Raw genomic sequence first — 17,620 nt, 5'->3', positions numbered from 1 at the left:
TGTTTGAAAAATGACAGTTTGGAGCTGATTTGTTGGACGTTTATCACTCTCCACTTTATCACTTCCCAGAGCTTCATACATCCGCCCCGTGTATCGAGTGAAGAAGAGAGCATGTGGAGTAATTGCCCATAGCAATTACCTTACATGTACTTTATAATTGTTAGCGAGAAGCTGATTGGTTGCTATGGGCAATTTCTCCTCTTATCCACTCTTTAAAAGGTTTGAAACATCACCCCCTTAATTAGGTTAAGTTCCCTAGTTTGTCCTTGCATTGCACAAGTATAGTGCTACTACAATTATTTACCAAATTATTATTATTATTATCCTTTATTTATATGGCGCCACAAAGGTTCTGCAGCGCCTTACACAGTGCATAAATGAGCACACAAGAAAAAACAGTTAATAGTAATACAAAACAATGTAGGACAAAGACATGGTTTATAAACATAGCTGCATAACACAAGCAGCAGGACATGAGCAACCAAGTGTTAGGGGCCGTTGTGGGGAGTTAGGGAGTAAATTATAATATAAGTAGGGGGAGGGAGAAGCATGTGAGGGACAAGGGCCCTGCTCGTGAGAGCTTACATTCTAAAGATTATAGAATAATCCCTGATGCAACTAACCATTCTGCTGCAAAGCAGCTATTTTGAAGCACTCAGTACCTAAACATTTGAAGCTCCTACTTATAAAGAAGGTTATGCTGAATCAGATGGATGTCATAAGATTAAAAAATTTTTTTTTTTATAAAGCATACATCAGAGTCCCTGTCGATCCAATCGTATAAGTGCATAGAACACATCAACATCTGGAATCCTAGCTTGGTTTAATGTAACGTCTAAAGAACGCGCCTCATTGGCACGAAGCTTGGCAGGCTTTAATTAATGTGTATAATAAAAGGCTTCTTGGTAAAAATGCATTTTGTATAAGGCTTCATGACAAACAGTACAGCAAGGAAATCTACTATACTGTAGATGGGAGATTTTTGTAACATGTCTTCTAAAGGTACGTTTGTATTTGTGACACTTCTCCTTAGTTCCCTTATAAACCATCTTTTTATGCAATCCCCCAAATTTTCTTTCATTTCCAGTTAAGGATAATTTTTGTTATTACTTGCTTATGGATACTGCAGGGATAAGATGGCTGTTGCTCATTTCTTCACATATATTTACTTAGTCTCAACCCAAGTAGCAGACACTGTAGTCCAATATAATACTGCATCTATACTACCACCTGCTAGCCATAAAAACAAAATAACTTGAGGCAGCAAAAATAAACTGTACATTCTTGATGACAGTTGTCTAAGCTGTGGGGTGATTTCTGAGGACTGACGTATGATGCCTCTACCATTTGATCATGAATGTAAAATCAAATGCTAAATATGTTGAGTGGCTGTGCTATAAATAGCAATGAATAGCCCCATTCAACATTGTTCCTCATGAACTCTATGTAACACTGACCAATTAAGAATTGAAGTACTGACATTAATTAAATACTGTAACACATCCTTAGATCCAGTGCAGCTTTGTACAAAAAAAAATAGAAGACGACTGAAATACAGCTTATTCCATATGAATTATCCAGCATTAAAAATGACAATACTGCCTGTTTAACAGTAAATACCAATGGGATACGATCAGTATTCCGGCACAGGGAATGCCGGCGCTTAGAATACCGGTGCCAGAATTCCGGCACCGGCATGCCAAAGGTAAGTAGTGGGGTTGGGGGGGAGGGTTAAAGGTTATGCACTGGGGGGGATGGGGAAGTTAGGTATATGCACTAGGGGGAGAGGTTAGGTTCAGGCACTGGGGAAGGAGGGTTAGGATACCTACCGACAGGTGTCGGTATCCTAACCCTGTCGGGATGCCGGCGTCAGGATTTTGACTGCTGGGATCCTGAGTGCCGGCATCCCATACCCATCCCACTACCAATTTATCTGGCTTTCCAGTGGCCAAAAACACTTGTACCCAGTATTGCTGTATTCAGCTGAATGCATGTTAGCATGGACTCCTGCTAAGCAACAAGCAGTGCAAGTACAAGCGCAAGTACTGCTAAATACAAGCAGTGCTCCCCCAGCAAGAGGTGGAAGTGCTGCACAATAGCACAGGAGTTTGGGGTACATGGGCAATATCCTTGTTGAATCAATACAATATTGTGAAGTGACTTTTCATCACCAAATTGACTCCAGGTTTGAAGTATGGACACAAATGCTTGATTAAGCTTAAACAAATAGCTAAAATAAAAGCGAAAGGCACACCTCGAAATATTAATGTGAAGTTATCTAAAATAATCCATGTATACTAAAAAACGATTCAATAGTTGTAGTGTGTCTGCGCTTGGCCTGTGTGTTAACTATGGTGATAGTTCAAAATTATGCTTGAGTTGCACAATCAACACATTCATCGGCCAATGTATCTGCTGCCCGTCGGGCAGTGTGTACCCGCGATATGTCGGTGAACGTCGGCGTTCACTGACATATCGCATTGGCTGTGCTGCACAGCCAATGGACAGACATGTCTGCAGACATATCTGCCCATCGGCAGGTGTGCACGATCGGTCTGCAGACCACCCGTACACACACAGCGGCAGCCGCGGGGAGGGGACGGGACACGCCCCCCACCCACCGGGACACGCCCCCTGGTCACCGGGACCTGCGGGCAGGCACAGATGATGGTAGTTCAGTGTGTACGAGCAACCAACATCTGCAGATATATCTATATAGTGTGTACCCACCTTTAGTAGATTGAGAAAGTAATATTTATTGGTTAATAGTAGATAGGAGCATTGTGACTCCAGAAAGTTCTCTGAGTGAAGGTATAAACAATATTTAAACCCTGCCTGTAATCCAAGAAGATAACAAGCCAGGTCCATAAACAGTCCACTTTTTCTTGCGTAATAATAAAAAAGGGAGGTATTCAAAAGTTTAAAAAATATTTATACAAAAGAATAGTCAAATGTACAATGCGGGGGTTGCGCTCTGGAGGGGCGACGTCCCGTACTCTCTGGTCCGACAACTTACCCTATGTCTTGTGGATTTTCGTTTATGTGTCCGATGTGCCCGCCTCTGGTGGAGTGTGTACCAGGTTACACACTCTCTATGTTATCCTTACTAATCACCAGAAGTGGATAGACTACCGGGTCCCACGATCCCAGCGGTCCCGTGGTCCCCGGCTGTCCAGCGTCGCGTCTGGCTGCTCGACTCTCCGGATGATAAGGAGACTCAGGATGTTATCCAGCAGACGGGGGGGTGGGGGAGGGGGTTCCGAGTCTAATGGCTCACTCTAGCCGGCTCGTGGGCGGAGTGCACTTCCTGGATCGATCATGGTATCGAGAGATCTCGTGTGATGCCACTTACTATGATCGAGGAGTATGTAGCAAGTTGTGTATAAGGTCCAAAGCAGATAGGTGTGCTGGGGTTTTATTGGTCCGATGCGTAGCGGCCTACCTCAGGGACATATTGTTCATATGATTCATGGTGCTCCATTTATACGGGGGCTGCCCTTCGTCACTCCCAATGGATGAAGTCCGTAGTCATGGTGATGTGGCATACACAATCTAGAGATTATGTTCTTGCCTGTCAGTCATGTCCATGTTGCTATTGATTAAGGAGTGTATACATAAGGTATGATTTGTGATTAGACACATACATCCAACCCTACTGATTGCAGAATATATGCCTTATGTAGAATAATAGGTTAATAGCAGAGGATACCTTATTGTTAATTCCTACTTTGATAATTTGACTCTTTGTGGTATTGGAATCAATATGAAATGAGTTGGATTAACACATGCTTTGCTAAAATAAAGATCTCTTAATTAATGACACCTTTGTACATGTGTGTCCCATAAGTCCAATTATATTGAAAAAGATAGTGTCCCAGGTGTATTGTACTAAATTGGATAATGATAATCTATATGTTATTCACACTACAGGGAGAGAGACGTAAGAAAGATACAGAAGGTATTGAAGAAAATAATGTGTGGATAGAGTAATCTTTAGATAAATGAGAGTAATGAAATGGAAAAAAATTAATGTACTGGTGGTGGATTAATTTATTGATTGATAATGGATCTTACTTCATTATCTATATTTAATCATTTTGGAGATTGTGTTTTCAATGTGAAAATCCATCCGAGTTCTTCTTTATTTATGGTTTTAATAGTCACCTCCCCTCCAGATCTGTATCAATTGTTTTATTCCTATTAATTTGAGCCCTTTAGGATTATTGTTATGTTTGAGTTTGAAATGGTGGGACAAGCTGTGGGTTTCCAATCCCTTGCATATGTTTCCAACATGCTCTGCAGATCTTGGTTTTAAAAACGTATATGAAATAAATATAATTAAATATTATAAGCTCCAACATATACTACATTATTATTAATATCTTTAGTTACAGTAATTAACACAATTAATAATATATGTTTTATTCAAATTAGAACAGTAAAACACATGAAAATCAAGTAGCATATGCAAAATGCAAGGACCACATATAAAGATCACCTGTAATTAAATTGGTGTCATGGTGCAGTATTTAGACTTCTGAAACCTCACAACAAGGGGTATATTTGTTAAAGTGAGAGTCTTTAGAAGTGGAAATGTTGCCCATCGCAACCAATCAGATTCTAGCTATTATCTTCTAGAAAGTTCTAGTTAAATGTTAATTAGAATTGATTGGTTGCTATGGGCAACATCTCCATTTCTAAAAACTCTCACTTTAGTAAATATACCCCAAAGGGTGGAAGTCATTTAGTCGTGGGATATGTCCTGCAGATAATTGATCACTTTGCATGGGGAAACGCTACAAATTGCATTTTCCCTGCACGGTAACCCAGGAGTTAACACACGCCAAGTCATTGATTCAGTGTAAAGCTCCAACAGCTGCGTGGAAAAGTACACCTCTGTGGTATAGCACGCGGGGTGGACGCTGCTGCTTGAATTGGCCGGCATGGGTATTCATGGATACATTATGCATTACATGGATACATTATGCACATTAATATCCCAAACTGCATCTGCATTCCTTTGCTCTTGAATTATCTGAAGGGACATGCACCACCATCATAAAAGGCAGCAACAGGTTATTATTTAATTGAAATGCACAGACTGGCAGTCTTTTGCAATTAAAATACAAAATGCTCTTCAGGTAAAAGCATATAAGGGATGCCCTCTCTGATGGTGAGGTCACCTACATACTCTCCTACTGACCGCAAGGGTTTCCCACCATTTGTGACAGCAGCATCCAAAACCCAAATCATCAGGCTTGCTTACTTAATGTACACAAGGGGAGATTTGCAAGGAGCGAATCAAAAGAAAACTCCTTTGTGGTGTACTCTTGTTATCATACTGACATAAAATATAACTTTTACTGAATTTATTTGAATAGCCACATCTTGGCAAACATATGTACAGTAGTATAAATACAGATTAGGGGGCCTATGTATTAAAGCTTGATGAGAGATAAAATTGTGAGAGAAAATGTATTAACCAATCAGCTCCTAACTATCATTTTTCAAACACAGCCTATAAAATGTAAGTTAGAAGCTGATTGGTTTGTGATTTAATCTCACAATTTTATCTCTCATGAAGCTTTGATACATAAGCCCCTAAATCAGTAGTAATCATAAGCTCAAGTAGAGCTCCCAATGTAAACCAATACACGTTATTAATCACAGAACAATGACTAAGTTGCACTCTGTATATAAAATCATTTACTTTTGCGTTACCTGGGAGAGGAGATTCACTTAGAAGTTTTGAGAAATCAGGGAGCACATTGGGAAATGGTATGCTGATTGTACTGCCGCTGTGTGGACTTGAGAAGCCACTTGAAGAAGGAGAGACAGAACCAAATGATCTTTCCCCTTCAGAAATTCTCTTTTTCTCAGGTAGAGGGGGTTGTGAATGAAGACTTTTTACTACATTGTGTAGAACTGGACTGCCTTGGCTTTGCGAGTTGTTATTGTCTGTGGAAAACTGTGTTCTTATGGTTTTAGGGGAACCATTTGCACCTGAGAGAAACGACACATGTTTCTCATCTACCAGAGGACTATTGCTGGCAATAACATGACTTTCAAAGTTCAGATATGCCTGATTATTTTTGCTTGAAGAGTTCTCTTGTATATCAGTGGGTGCACAATCCTGACTGCTTATTGCAAGAGCCTGAAGCCCAGGAGGGGACTCGTTGTTCAATATTGATCTCTCTGAGTTCAGAAACTCTAATGACTGCAGATCCCTTACTGGTGACCTGCTTCTGCTCTTTAATGAAGATTGATATGCGAACAAAGGTTTTGTTGCATTTTCATTCCATAAACGTTCAACTTCTGAAATGCTATAGGAAAAAGAAGATATAAAAAGAATCAGGTATATTTAAATGATAAACAGCCTAAATACTGGTAGTAATTAGATATTCAACACAACCTTTTTTAAGCATGATAAAACATGTTCAAGAGGTCAATTTTATGATAATAGAATATATTTGGATTCATATGCTAATTAAGAAACATTACAACACTTAATTACAGAGGAGTCCTTATTCACTTAGCGTTTTTGAACTATATATTTAGTTTTGTATTTCTGCACTTTATCACCTTTATTGCACTGAATCCGCATACAAGTAACATTGTTGTGTACTGGGGGGCGTAAAATTGTACTCTCTTGCAATCATGGCAGTGTAAATTCGCTCAATGTTTTGTGGTGTGGTCATAACGGATCTAGGTCTCTTACTTTTTCTCATATTAGCATAATTTCTGAACTTCTGTGGAATACAAATCCCCTTGTGGTGTACAGGAGGTGCACACTTTGTGTTTTTGTTGCATTAGCAGTGTGAGAGACGCAAATTCAGTAACAATGCTGAGCGACAAGACACACGGCATGGCTTAGTCACTTTTTGTGGCGTGCCAAATGGGTTTTTTTGGCACGGTTTGAAGCTAGGTGAATAAGGACACATCTGTAGTTGCTTAGTGCAATCATGTATGAAGAAGAGGCATATTTAGAGGATATTGCACAGCTGAAAGTGATCGGGCCTGAATGTAGGACAGGCTTGAAAGATTGATGTTATTGTGGATTTATTAATGACCAGGAACATTCAGAAAGGAGGGGGTGGGGTTGATCGAAGAATATAAGCTCCAATCTTCCTAGAGTTCATTTTCACATGAGCTGCCCAGGATGAAATAGCAAAAAGACTATTTGTACATTCTTGTCCAGACAAAAGAAAGAGACTCAAGTGAAGGGAAATGAGGAGGACTTAGCAGGGGTGTATTCCTAATGGAAGAGAGATGCGCATGCACAGTAGAGAAAGACGTGGAGAACGGCGCAGGCGGCAGTTTCTCAGAGATTGCACATGTGCAGTAGATTATGGCACAGGGCCAGAGTCTTCCCAATGCATGAGTTGAAACAAAGGGTGTGTGGGGGGGAGGGAGGGAGCACGGTTACTGCACATGAGCCCCTTACTCTGGTGAAACCCCATCTTTTCAAGCACTGAAAATATTTTTACTGCCAATTTAATAACTACAAAAAAAAAAAAAAAAAAAACACTAAAGGCTTACATTAGACTCATTTTATGTTATTTTAATATTTGGCTATATCTGAAAGTAGAAGCAGCATTCACAAGATATCATGGATTTTAAGTAAAGAGTTCACAATTTAAAACTATTGCTGTTGCACAATATAATTAGGACAAGAGGGGTCTGATTGATTATACTAATTATTTTTTTACTTCTGACAAATGAACATTTCACACTTTTTTTTTTAACTGATATTTAAAATTAAAAAATAAAATACAATTACCAGCATAACTGAGCCCACAGGCGGATATTGGACTATAGAGTATTATGTCTAGACTGAGAACAGCATGGGATCCAGGATCCAGCTTTGTGGCACAGAAACGGAAAGCAGCATCAGAGAGCAAGATATATCAGAGCTAGCGGATACCAAGGAGGTAGAATGAATAATAAGCACCTGCTTTATTACAGAAGCGGAGAGACTGTAGCATTATCAACAGTGTCAAAAGCAGAGGAAAATGTAGAAGTAGTGAGGAGAAATGTCTCTAGTATTTAGCAGAGGATAAGAAACAAGTGTTGCAAGTGGAGTGAATAGATGGCAGTCTGGTTGTAGGTGTCCAACAGAGTTGGAGAGAAATTGTCTACGTTAAATATGAAGTATTTAAGTAATATGCAGGAGACAGATTATGAACTATAAAAGAAGGGTTAGTGGCATATTACTGCTTGAAGTCATTTAAAACCATGACACGGAATAGCAAAACAAAGCAAAACCCCACCTTTCTGCTCTGGGTGCAGAATTTGCAGTCCCCAGGAGTGAAGATCTTTCCAATTCAGTCATGAAGAATACAGAGTGTGTCCCATCCGAACTGTCAGAAGGCAGGATTCTCTGTTTAAGGCCATCATTGTAACTTTTCATCTCTAATGCAAACACAAAAATAGCAGAAATGATGCTCTTACGTAAGTCACCTATTTTGTACTTTGACTGTAAACAATGCTTATACCAATTGTAAGCATCTAAAGTATATGCAGATTCTTTGTCAGCTATTGCACACTAATGAGGAACTTAAGCTAGGACACACTGATCAATCATCGGGCCAATTGGATGATTTTCAGCCACTCGCTCCAATAATCTCAGAGTGTGCACGCAGCACCCAAGACAGATTATCATTTTACAATAGCAATCAGATCAGATGACTGAATCTGACCTGCTGTACATTTTGAATTGTGTAGTATGCATTTCCGTTCATCTGTCCATAGTTCATTTAAAAACGTAAACTTTGTGACAAGCTTTAGGATGGAAAATCTTTCAGATTGGAACGGTAAATCACTAGTGTGTACACTAGAAATTGGATGCGCTCAAGATCCTTTCATAACTGAGAAAATCATACACTTTGTTGGATTGTGAGCGAGATGGTTCAGGTGTGTTCCTAGACACATAAATGTATAGTTTTACAAATCCAAAATAAGAGTAAAGAAATAACTATTAAAAAACAACATTCACCACTAAATGCACAGTTTTGGGCTTAGCAAACTTGTACTTACAGTTAAAGATGGGGAAAGATATATTGCAATTTGAAATATTTAAATTGGAGACTAATCATAGTGGAAGTATCTCTACACTCAGAAGATTTCTACTTCATAAGATCAGCCCCTAAATATACATACAATATACACCAACACTGGAGGCCATGAATTCATTTGTTAATTCTAAAAGATACTGCTGTAGATTTTTAGAATGAAGCCTGCCAAGCTTAAATTTTTAGGCAGATGTCTATTCCCATACAGTGTAAATTCTAACACGTAGATACACATAACACTAATATTATCCAATAAAACAGAAATTAATACTGTACACCATATCCAGCATATAATTAATAAATCTTGTTACAACCCTTCATTAATATAATGATTTACAGTAATTTGCATCAGTGTCTGCTGTTAATATAAAATAATATTAAAATGTAATAGATGCAATACACAAATAGATTTTATGCCAGCATCATTAGAAGATATACAGTATATTTCTGTTAGTATTCTCATACCAATACATAGGGGCTGCTCAAAAACAAGAACATTCTGGAGCTAGCAGTCACATTCCATGGATTCCAGATTCTGTGGTGCTAAGTAACTTAACATTCCTTAACTCTTAATAGCACAGTTATTTAAAAAATAAAATCTGCACCTTTACAGAATTATTTAGTTCTCAAGCAGACTGTCCCCTAACTCTTCAGCTGCAATTTATCCAGTCTTTTTTATTCTAACCAAAACTTTTCCCTTCTAACCGGTTGGGGCATAAATGTTGCATGGAAAATGCCTTCTCCATGTGATGATACTATTGCCGTCCCTCGCCATTCTCTCCCTGCATGTCACCATCACACACACAAGCACTGAGGTCACAGAGCCAGGTGGGTGATAGAAAATGACATTAGAAGAGCCAATTTTACTGGTCCTGTATGACCTAATGGCTGATTATGTGAATGCACTGCCATTCATTGTAGTGTTGTCCAAAGGAGAGCAGGATCCAGAGATGCATCACCAAGTTTAGTTCAGGCATTTGTGCTTGTACCACCAAGCTGATCTACAGATGGATTGTCAGATGGTTACTTGACCTGAGCTGCGTTGGCCTGCTTGTCCTGTGCCTGAATTTCAATGATCTTCATTCAATTTAGGTTTGTTATAGTTAACGTAAGACTCCATTTAGATTCTCTACCTTACTTTATTTACTTCCCTTTGCTGACACTATTGCCACTGGTGAACCATCAGGACAGACGGCTTGATTTAAAGATGGATGGAATTACAGAGTCGCACACAAGTGGCTGTGCAATTCTGTCCATCTCAAAAGGACAGACTTGCACAGAAACCAAGGTCGCAGCCTGGGATCACCTTTGCGACCGCTCCTTTGGCCATGTTGTGGTAGCTGAAGCTTACCGCAGCCTGGATGGGTCCTGGCAGCTGTGAGGCCAGGAAATCTGCATCCATCGATGCAGACCCTGGCCTTGTTCCTCCCGGAAAATGGGAGTGACAAGCTCCCCTTTCCAGGAACGGTGGCCAGTCAAGCCCCTGCTCCACCCCCCAAACCCTGCAGCATGTCAATCATGCTGCGGCATGGGGGGGGGGGCTGCGAGTGCGATCGCAGGAGCTGTTCTGCACATGCGCAGACCCTAAACCATCGGAGATGTACGGTAACCATAGGGTTAGCATACATCTCTGAATCAGGTTCAGAGTATACAGCAGCTACAGCTGTTGATACGACTATGTTGCTTGTATTAACACTGCAATTGTACATTCTACCGCAGGATTTCTGTTTGTATTACAGCGTATTGTCACTTACAATTATTTATCACTATTTCCGCTTGTGCCAGTCTATTACTTCACCATAACCTTTTACTCCAGCCGGTGTCAATATCCTACTGCCACATGTGCAGTTTACTTACACCTCTTTTAAAACAAGCCCTTTCTCAATTAAAACCCACTTGCTAGTTCTCAAAATGCCATATTTAATATAATTTATTTTTTTATTTGATTAATTAGTAATGATTTAGAAAATTGTAACTAAGCAGTTATGCACACCTAGATCAACACATGACTCCGCAGACTAATAAAGGTGTTGACCTATGACAGCTGCCTTTCCCAGTTGAAGGAAGTTCAACCGGTACTATGATGCAGCCTGGACTTAACTCCAGTACAAATGGCCAACGTGGAAACTAGGCAGCATTAGGGCTGGGGTGGGAGCAGGAGAGAATCTAGGTCCAGAAAAAGGTAGATTACCAGGCAGATGAGGACTGGCAAAGACATAGTGCAGGCAGGGATTCCTAAAAGCAGAGACAAGTATAAAATCAAGAATTGCTGGCACAAACTGGCAGAAAACTACAAGAATACTGCATCAGGGCAGGTGACTTCTGGCAGGACAGAATCTATAACCGGCAATGCACCAAGGCCCTGACTGTGCTTTAACTATTCACGGAGCTTTCAGAACCCCGGAACAGAGACAGGTCTCCTGCAATTCATTGCAGTGCAGCTGAGTATCAGCACAATCAGAGACAGGCCACTTACAATTAATTATACTGCAGCTGAGTAGCTGCAGGTACAAAGAAAGCATTCTGGCTGTAGTATCAGCCAGGACCAACAGGCAGTGCCTAGAAACCATCAGCTTTTCTGGCTGGCGTGACACAGTGTCCCGGTCACTTAACAATGACTGACCAGCCGGACCTGTAAGCTGCTGCGGCAGCTTCTAACATTAACCTGCAAAATCAGTTTTAGAATCCAGCAGTATTTATTTGCAAATGCAAATAAAAGTCATAAATAAATTCGGGTTTCCTTGAAGGCTACAGACTGACAATCTGCACCAAATTTAATATCTGTGGATTTATTGATCAAAGCAGATACCTGAAAACCTGGTCATCTCTTATTTCTGTGGTCAGTGGATAGCTACAACACAAGCTTAATAACTGCACACACACAATATCAGAATTTCACGCTCAAAGGGCGGCAGCAGCCGACATACTGTAAGTTCCCCATGATTTAGTATTGAATAGAATATCCAGCAGCTTGAAACCACAGAGCAAAATGGATTTAGAAACAAACAAATGATGCAAATTTAGAAATCCATGCAGAATGGCCAGGTATATTGCTGAAACTTGCAGAATGACCTCCTCTATTTCGATGAAACTGTTCACTGTTACTTCAATCCTCCCTAGCATCAATCATGAAAACATACTTATGGCTAACCTGCTGCACTATACACAACCTGTAGCATTCAACTAAATACATTTCAGGGAAGATAGATTTGTTTCAAAAATATTGCGTATAGGAAATATGGAAATGTATATTACAAAAGGTCTGATCAAGGTACTACAGGTGTTAACCTAAGTGATGTAAAATCCCACCAACGCCCTCACACAACAAAAGAAAAAAAAAAGCAATAATTTATAATTTACACATTTCAGTGCATTGTCATATTCAAAAGTGGCAACAAGTAAAACCAGCTGCACTTAAAGTGGCATCTCAATGTAGGGTTACGATAATGCCTAACCAGGGAGCAACCCACCAAAGTTTGTATAAAGCTGCTCCGGAGATACCTGATCACGTGACAAAGAAGCAGCCACAATCACACTGCAGCTTCTTATTGGAATCCACCACAAGTCCCCACTCCACAGCCACTGTAAATGGGGGAGTTTAAAAAAATTATTACCCATAGTCAGCCTTGTGAAAATCTATTTCAGCAAGTAGTATCCAATAAATGAAAGCACTTGGTCAGTGACACTACAGTATGTATCCCAATGTTTTAGTATCATGAAAAAGAAGTGGTAACAATTAAGTATTTAGATCATGTGTAACAAAAAAATTCTAAAATGCAATTATTACTTTATTTTAATAAGCGAGCTGCTCCACGTCAAAGGGTATGCATTGCCTCTGACAATACAATGTATACTAGCACTAAATGGGATTAATTGACATCAGATTTCAATTAGTTCCCCTATAAGAACATAGATTTAACGTGAATATATTTGCTATAATTTATGCTGCAAAAACTGCAGCTGAGTATCAGCACAATCAGAGACAGGCCACTTACAATTATACTGCAGCTGAGTATCAGCACAATCAGAGACAGGCCACTTACAATTATACTGCAGCTGAGTATCAGCACAATCAGAGACAGGCCACTTACAATTAATTATACTGCAGCTGAGTATCAGCACAATCAGAGACAGGCCACTTACAATTATACTGCAGCTGAGTATCAGCACAATCAGAGACAGGCCACTTACAATTATACTGCAGCTGAGTATCAGCACAATCAGAGACAGGCCACTTACAATTAATAATACTGCAGCTGACTATCAGCACAATCAGAGACAGGCCATTTACAATTAATAATACTGCAGCTGAGTATCAGCACAATCAGAGACAGGCCACTTACAATTATACTGCAGCTGAGTATCAGCACAATCAGAGACAGGCCACTTACAATTAATTATACTGCAGCTGAGTATCAGCACAATCAGAGACAGGCCATTTACAATTAATAATACTGCAGCTGAGTATCAGCACAATCAGAGACAGGCCATTTACAATTAATTATACTGCAGCTGAGTATCAGCACAATCAGAGACAGGCCACTTACAATTAGTTATACTGCAGCTGAGTATCAGCACAATCAGAGACAGGCCATTTACAATTAATAATACTGCAGCTGAGTATCAGCACAATCAGAGACAGGCCACTTACAATTATACTGCAGCTGAGTATCAGCACAATCAGAGACAGGCCACTTACAATTAATTATACTGCAGCTGAGTAGCTGCAGGTACAAAGAAAGCATTACGACTATAGTATCAGCCAGGACCAACAGGCAATGCCTAGAAACCATCAGCTATTGCGGCTGGCGTGACACAGTGTCGGTCACTCTGGGGGGGTGGGAGTGTGGTGTACAGAAGGACCAATCAGAAGCTAGAATTTAGGTGCATCACACTGCCTTGGGGCTCCTTCTCTTCCTCCTCGTGGAGAAGGTACAGATAGGTATAGATATTAGTAGTTATGTTGATCCAATTCACCATATCATCCAAGAAATTATATATTGTGTACCCAGCTTTAGTCAGTACCTATGTAATAAAGTTTGATACGAGGAAACGATGAGAAAATGTAGATATACATTTACATTAAATGTTGAACCCTACAGTAGGCCCTTGTCACTGGATTTATGGATTAGATTAACATATCCCAGGCTGGTATTGTATTAATTTCACCATAAACAGCCTTTTTGTACATAAACAGCACTCCAGGGAAGTTTATATGCAGCATAGAGAGAAGCAGTGATAGCACCTTTTTGACTATTAATTGTATAAAAACAGAAAAGCGCCACAACCATTGTGATATATAAACTGTTTAGACACTTAACATTTTTTATACTAAGAGCATAAAAGCAGTCACTCATCAAAGTGTGCACTGAACTAGTGTGTACATGATAAAGAGGTGTGCTGTGTTGTTTAGCTCCTTCAAGAGCGTTTCATATAACTAAACATTTTATCAGCTTGTCCCACAAAAAGCAATGTGGACTGAAAGTTTTGTACATAAGCAAACTTGAGTATCTAATGCTGTCACAGCAATGTGGGAAATTAGGTGAAAAGAGCATGATCCAACAAGGGAAAAAGGGGGAATAGGGTCGATCCAGAATTTATTAGTTATGTGAGGCTTCCCATTTACTTTTATTTTGCTGTGATTTTATATGACCACCTATGTGGCTATTAGATGTACCAATAAAAGTTATATTTTATGAGTTTATTTCATAGCGAGACATAGTGCACTCGTATGGGGATTTTTTTTGTTTTTTCGTGCCTTAGGTGAAAAGAGCCAATGTAGATGGCAAAGACATTTGTTTACAGTCTACCTGACTGAAATTGGAGTAGTGTGGTTATGTAGCGACATGGGAGGCGTCTAGTTACCAGAAAGCATGGGGGGGGGGGGAGTAGTCAGGATCCCGAAGGTCTGAATGCCGATGGTCACAATACCGACAGCGGCCTCCCGACAGTCACAATCCCAACAGATACCTACAGCGAGAATTAGTATTAGGCACAAGGGGGAGGGTTAGGGTTAGGCTACGGTAGGAGATGAATAGGGTTAGGCTGTGGGAGGGGACTGTTAGGGTTCAGCTGCGGGAGGGATGGGTTAAGGTAAAGGATAGGATTGGGTTTAGTAAGTATTCATTCTGACAATTTAGGACATTTGGGTAATAATTTAGAAATGAACAGTTGATAAAAGTCTAGCGTGACTAATATTGTATTATAAAGTTATAAGACATACAATTAGTGATTAGAAGTAACTGTACAGTATGTTTTATTGAGTATTTGAATGTATGGGTTAGATACGGGATCCCGGCTGATGGGGTGCCGGCGGTCAGAATACCAACAATGGCATCCCGACAGTCAGAATCCTGACTCCTGAACATAAATAGCCTATCCCTAACTCTCCCCCTAATCCTCGTCACAGCCTAACCCAAACCCTCCCCCCACCGCAGCACCCGCCCACAGCCTAACCCTCCTCCCGCAGCCTAACCCTAATCCTCCCCCCTTCGCAGCCTGAACATAATCCTCTGCATAAATCACTTACTTACCATGGGGATGCTGGCAGTTGAGATTCTGGCGCCGGGATTCCGACCAGATGTGACTACATCCAAGATGTGTAATGGACAGACAGATACGTAAATGTGTTGAATTTTAAGTAGATATTATGAAAACATAAAAGGTCCAGCCATGTCACAGATTTGCTTGTGTGTTTAGGATTGATGTGGTCCAGCAGTGTCAGAGATCACCTGACATGTTTAAATTTGCTGGTACAATCCTGAATTCATAGATCTCTTAATGATGGTTTGCGGTCCTTTCTGCCTTTCTACCCTGACTGGTTATGGATTGATAGAAGTCAAAGTCTTTAGCAATAATTGCACCCAACCACTTTGCCTATACAAATCTTTTTTTAAGATGCACACAATCTCCTATCTGAAGCATTCCTCACTTTCAGAAATCTCTACGATAAAGAATCTTCTGGGCCCTCAAATGTGCTACAGATGATTACATCATTGATGTTGGGATCTGGTTCAAATGACTCCATAAATCCTTTTTTTTGGGGGGGGAGGGGGAGAAGTGTTATTGTTTATCATTTATTTAAGCAAGGGAACTGGCTCTATACTCACTGTAGCGATCACTGCTGTCAGTGGAGATCAAGTGAAGTGCCCACTGCAGCTAAACGAGTATCCCTTTCTTCAGTGAAATCACTAAATATATCACTACTTTTATAACACCAAATTGTCCATTATCCATGTGGAAACACAGTCATCAGTAATGAGCTGAACAGGTGCTCAGCATAAAACCTGCCCACCGCTGGCACTCGTCGTATGCACAGACGGTGGACAGAAAACAGTTTGATGTAGACTTACCTCTTACAATGTGTGTGTGAGTGAATGTATATTATATGTGTATATATATATATATATATATATATATATACATACACAATATACATACACACACACACACATATATACAAAGGGCCATAGCAAGGGTAGTGCGACCGGTGCCGTCACCACAGGGCACCACAGGTCAGGGGGTGCTGTTTGGGCCTGTCAAATTACTGTTTACTATAATTCTTGCTTGTAGCTTCCTCTTATTTCATCCCCAGCATCTCCTGGCCTCTCCTATCTCTTCCCTGGCCCTTCCCCATGAAGCCTTGGCCCTTTTTTGGGTGCATTATGTCCCTTTGAAAAATGAGGGGGACGCCAATGCTCTTTCTGGCACAGGGCACCAAAAAGTCTAGTCACGGCTCTGTGTATATATATATATATATATATATATATATATTATATACATATACATACACACACACACACTATATATTTATATTCTTTTTTTTGCATTGACCATACAAAGTGGTTCAATGTAGCTGCTGCAGCTTTTATCATTCCGAGTTCCGTTGTGCTTTATATATACACAAATATACAAATATTACTGCATAAAAATGGTGTCTAAAATATATTTGGTATTATGTTCACTTTACCAAATAAACTAAGTAACATAATATAATAATAACATTACCTTTTATGTTTTTTATACAGTGCCTTGCAAAAGTATTCAAACCCCCCCCCCATTTTGCTTTTTTCATGTTTTGTTGCCTCACAATCTGGAATTAAAATGGATAGTTTGAAGGTGTGCATCATTTCATTCACAGTACATGCCTACAACTGTGATGTTGTGGTTTTTTTTTATATTGTGAATCAAACAACATTTAGGACAACATAACCGAAAACTTAAGCATGCATAACTATTCACCCCCCTAAAGTCAGTACTTTGTCGAGCCACCTTTTGTGGTAATTACAGCTGCAAGTCACTTTGGATAAGTCTCTATGAGCTTGCCACATCTTGCCCCTGAGATTTTTGCCCATTCATCAAGGCAAAACTGCTCCAGCTCCTTCATGTTGGATGGTTTCTGCTTGTGAATAGTAATCTTCAAGTCTGACCACAGATTCTCAATTGGATCTAGATCTGGGCTTTGACTAGGCCATTCCAACACATTTAAATGTTTCCCCTTAAACTACTTGAGTGTTGCTTTAGCAGTATGCTTCGGGTCATGGTCCTGC

The 17,620-nt window shown here is 40.0% G+C and overlaps 1 protein-coding gene across 3 annotated transcripts in view; it reads right to left on the bottom strand.

Moving 5' to 3' along the window:
* The window catches only part of TNS3 (tensin 3), a 255,650-nt gene that overhangs the window by 23,208 nt on the left and 214,822 nt on the right, over window positions 1-17,620 (bottom strand). For all 3 annotated transcript variants that reach the window (XM_088445714.1, XM_088445715.1, XM_088445716.1), the window contains 2 exons: window positions 8,271-8,412; window positions 5,722-6,323 (listed from right to left, as the gene is read on the bottom strand). In XM_088445714.1, the coding sequence (XP_088301840.1) occupies window positions 5,722-6,323; window positions 8,271-8,412 (744 nt within the window). The remainder of the gene's footprint in view (window positions 1-5,721; window positions 6,324-8,270; window positions 8,413-17,620) is intronic.

The sequence above is a fragment of the Taudactylus pleione genome, unplaced genomic scaffold (assembly GCF_031769625.1).
Source record: "Taudactylus pleione unplaced genomic scaffold, aTauple2 ptg000386l, whole genome shotgun sequence".
NCBI lineage: Eukaryota > Metazoa > Chordata > Amphibia > Anura > Myobatrachidae > Taudactylus > Taudactylus pleione.
Note: the sequence above shows the minus strand (reverse complement) of the source record. Positions and strands in the feature narration are given on the sequence as shown.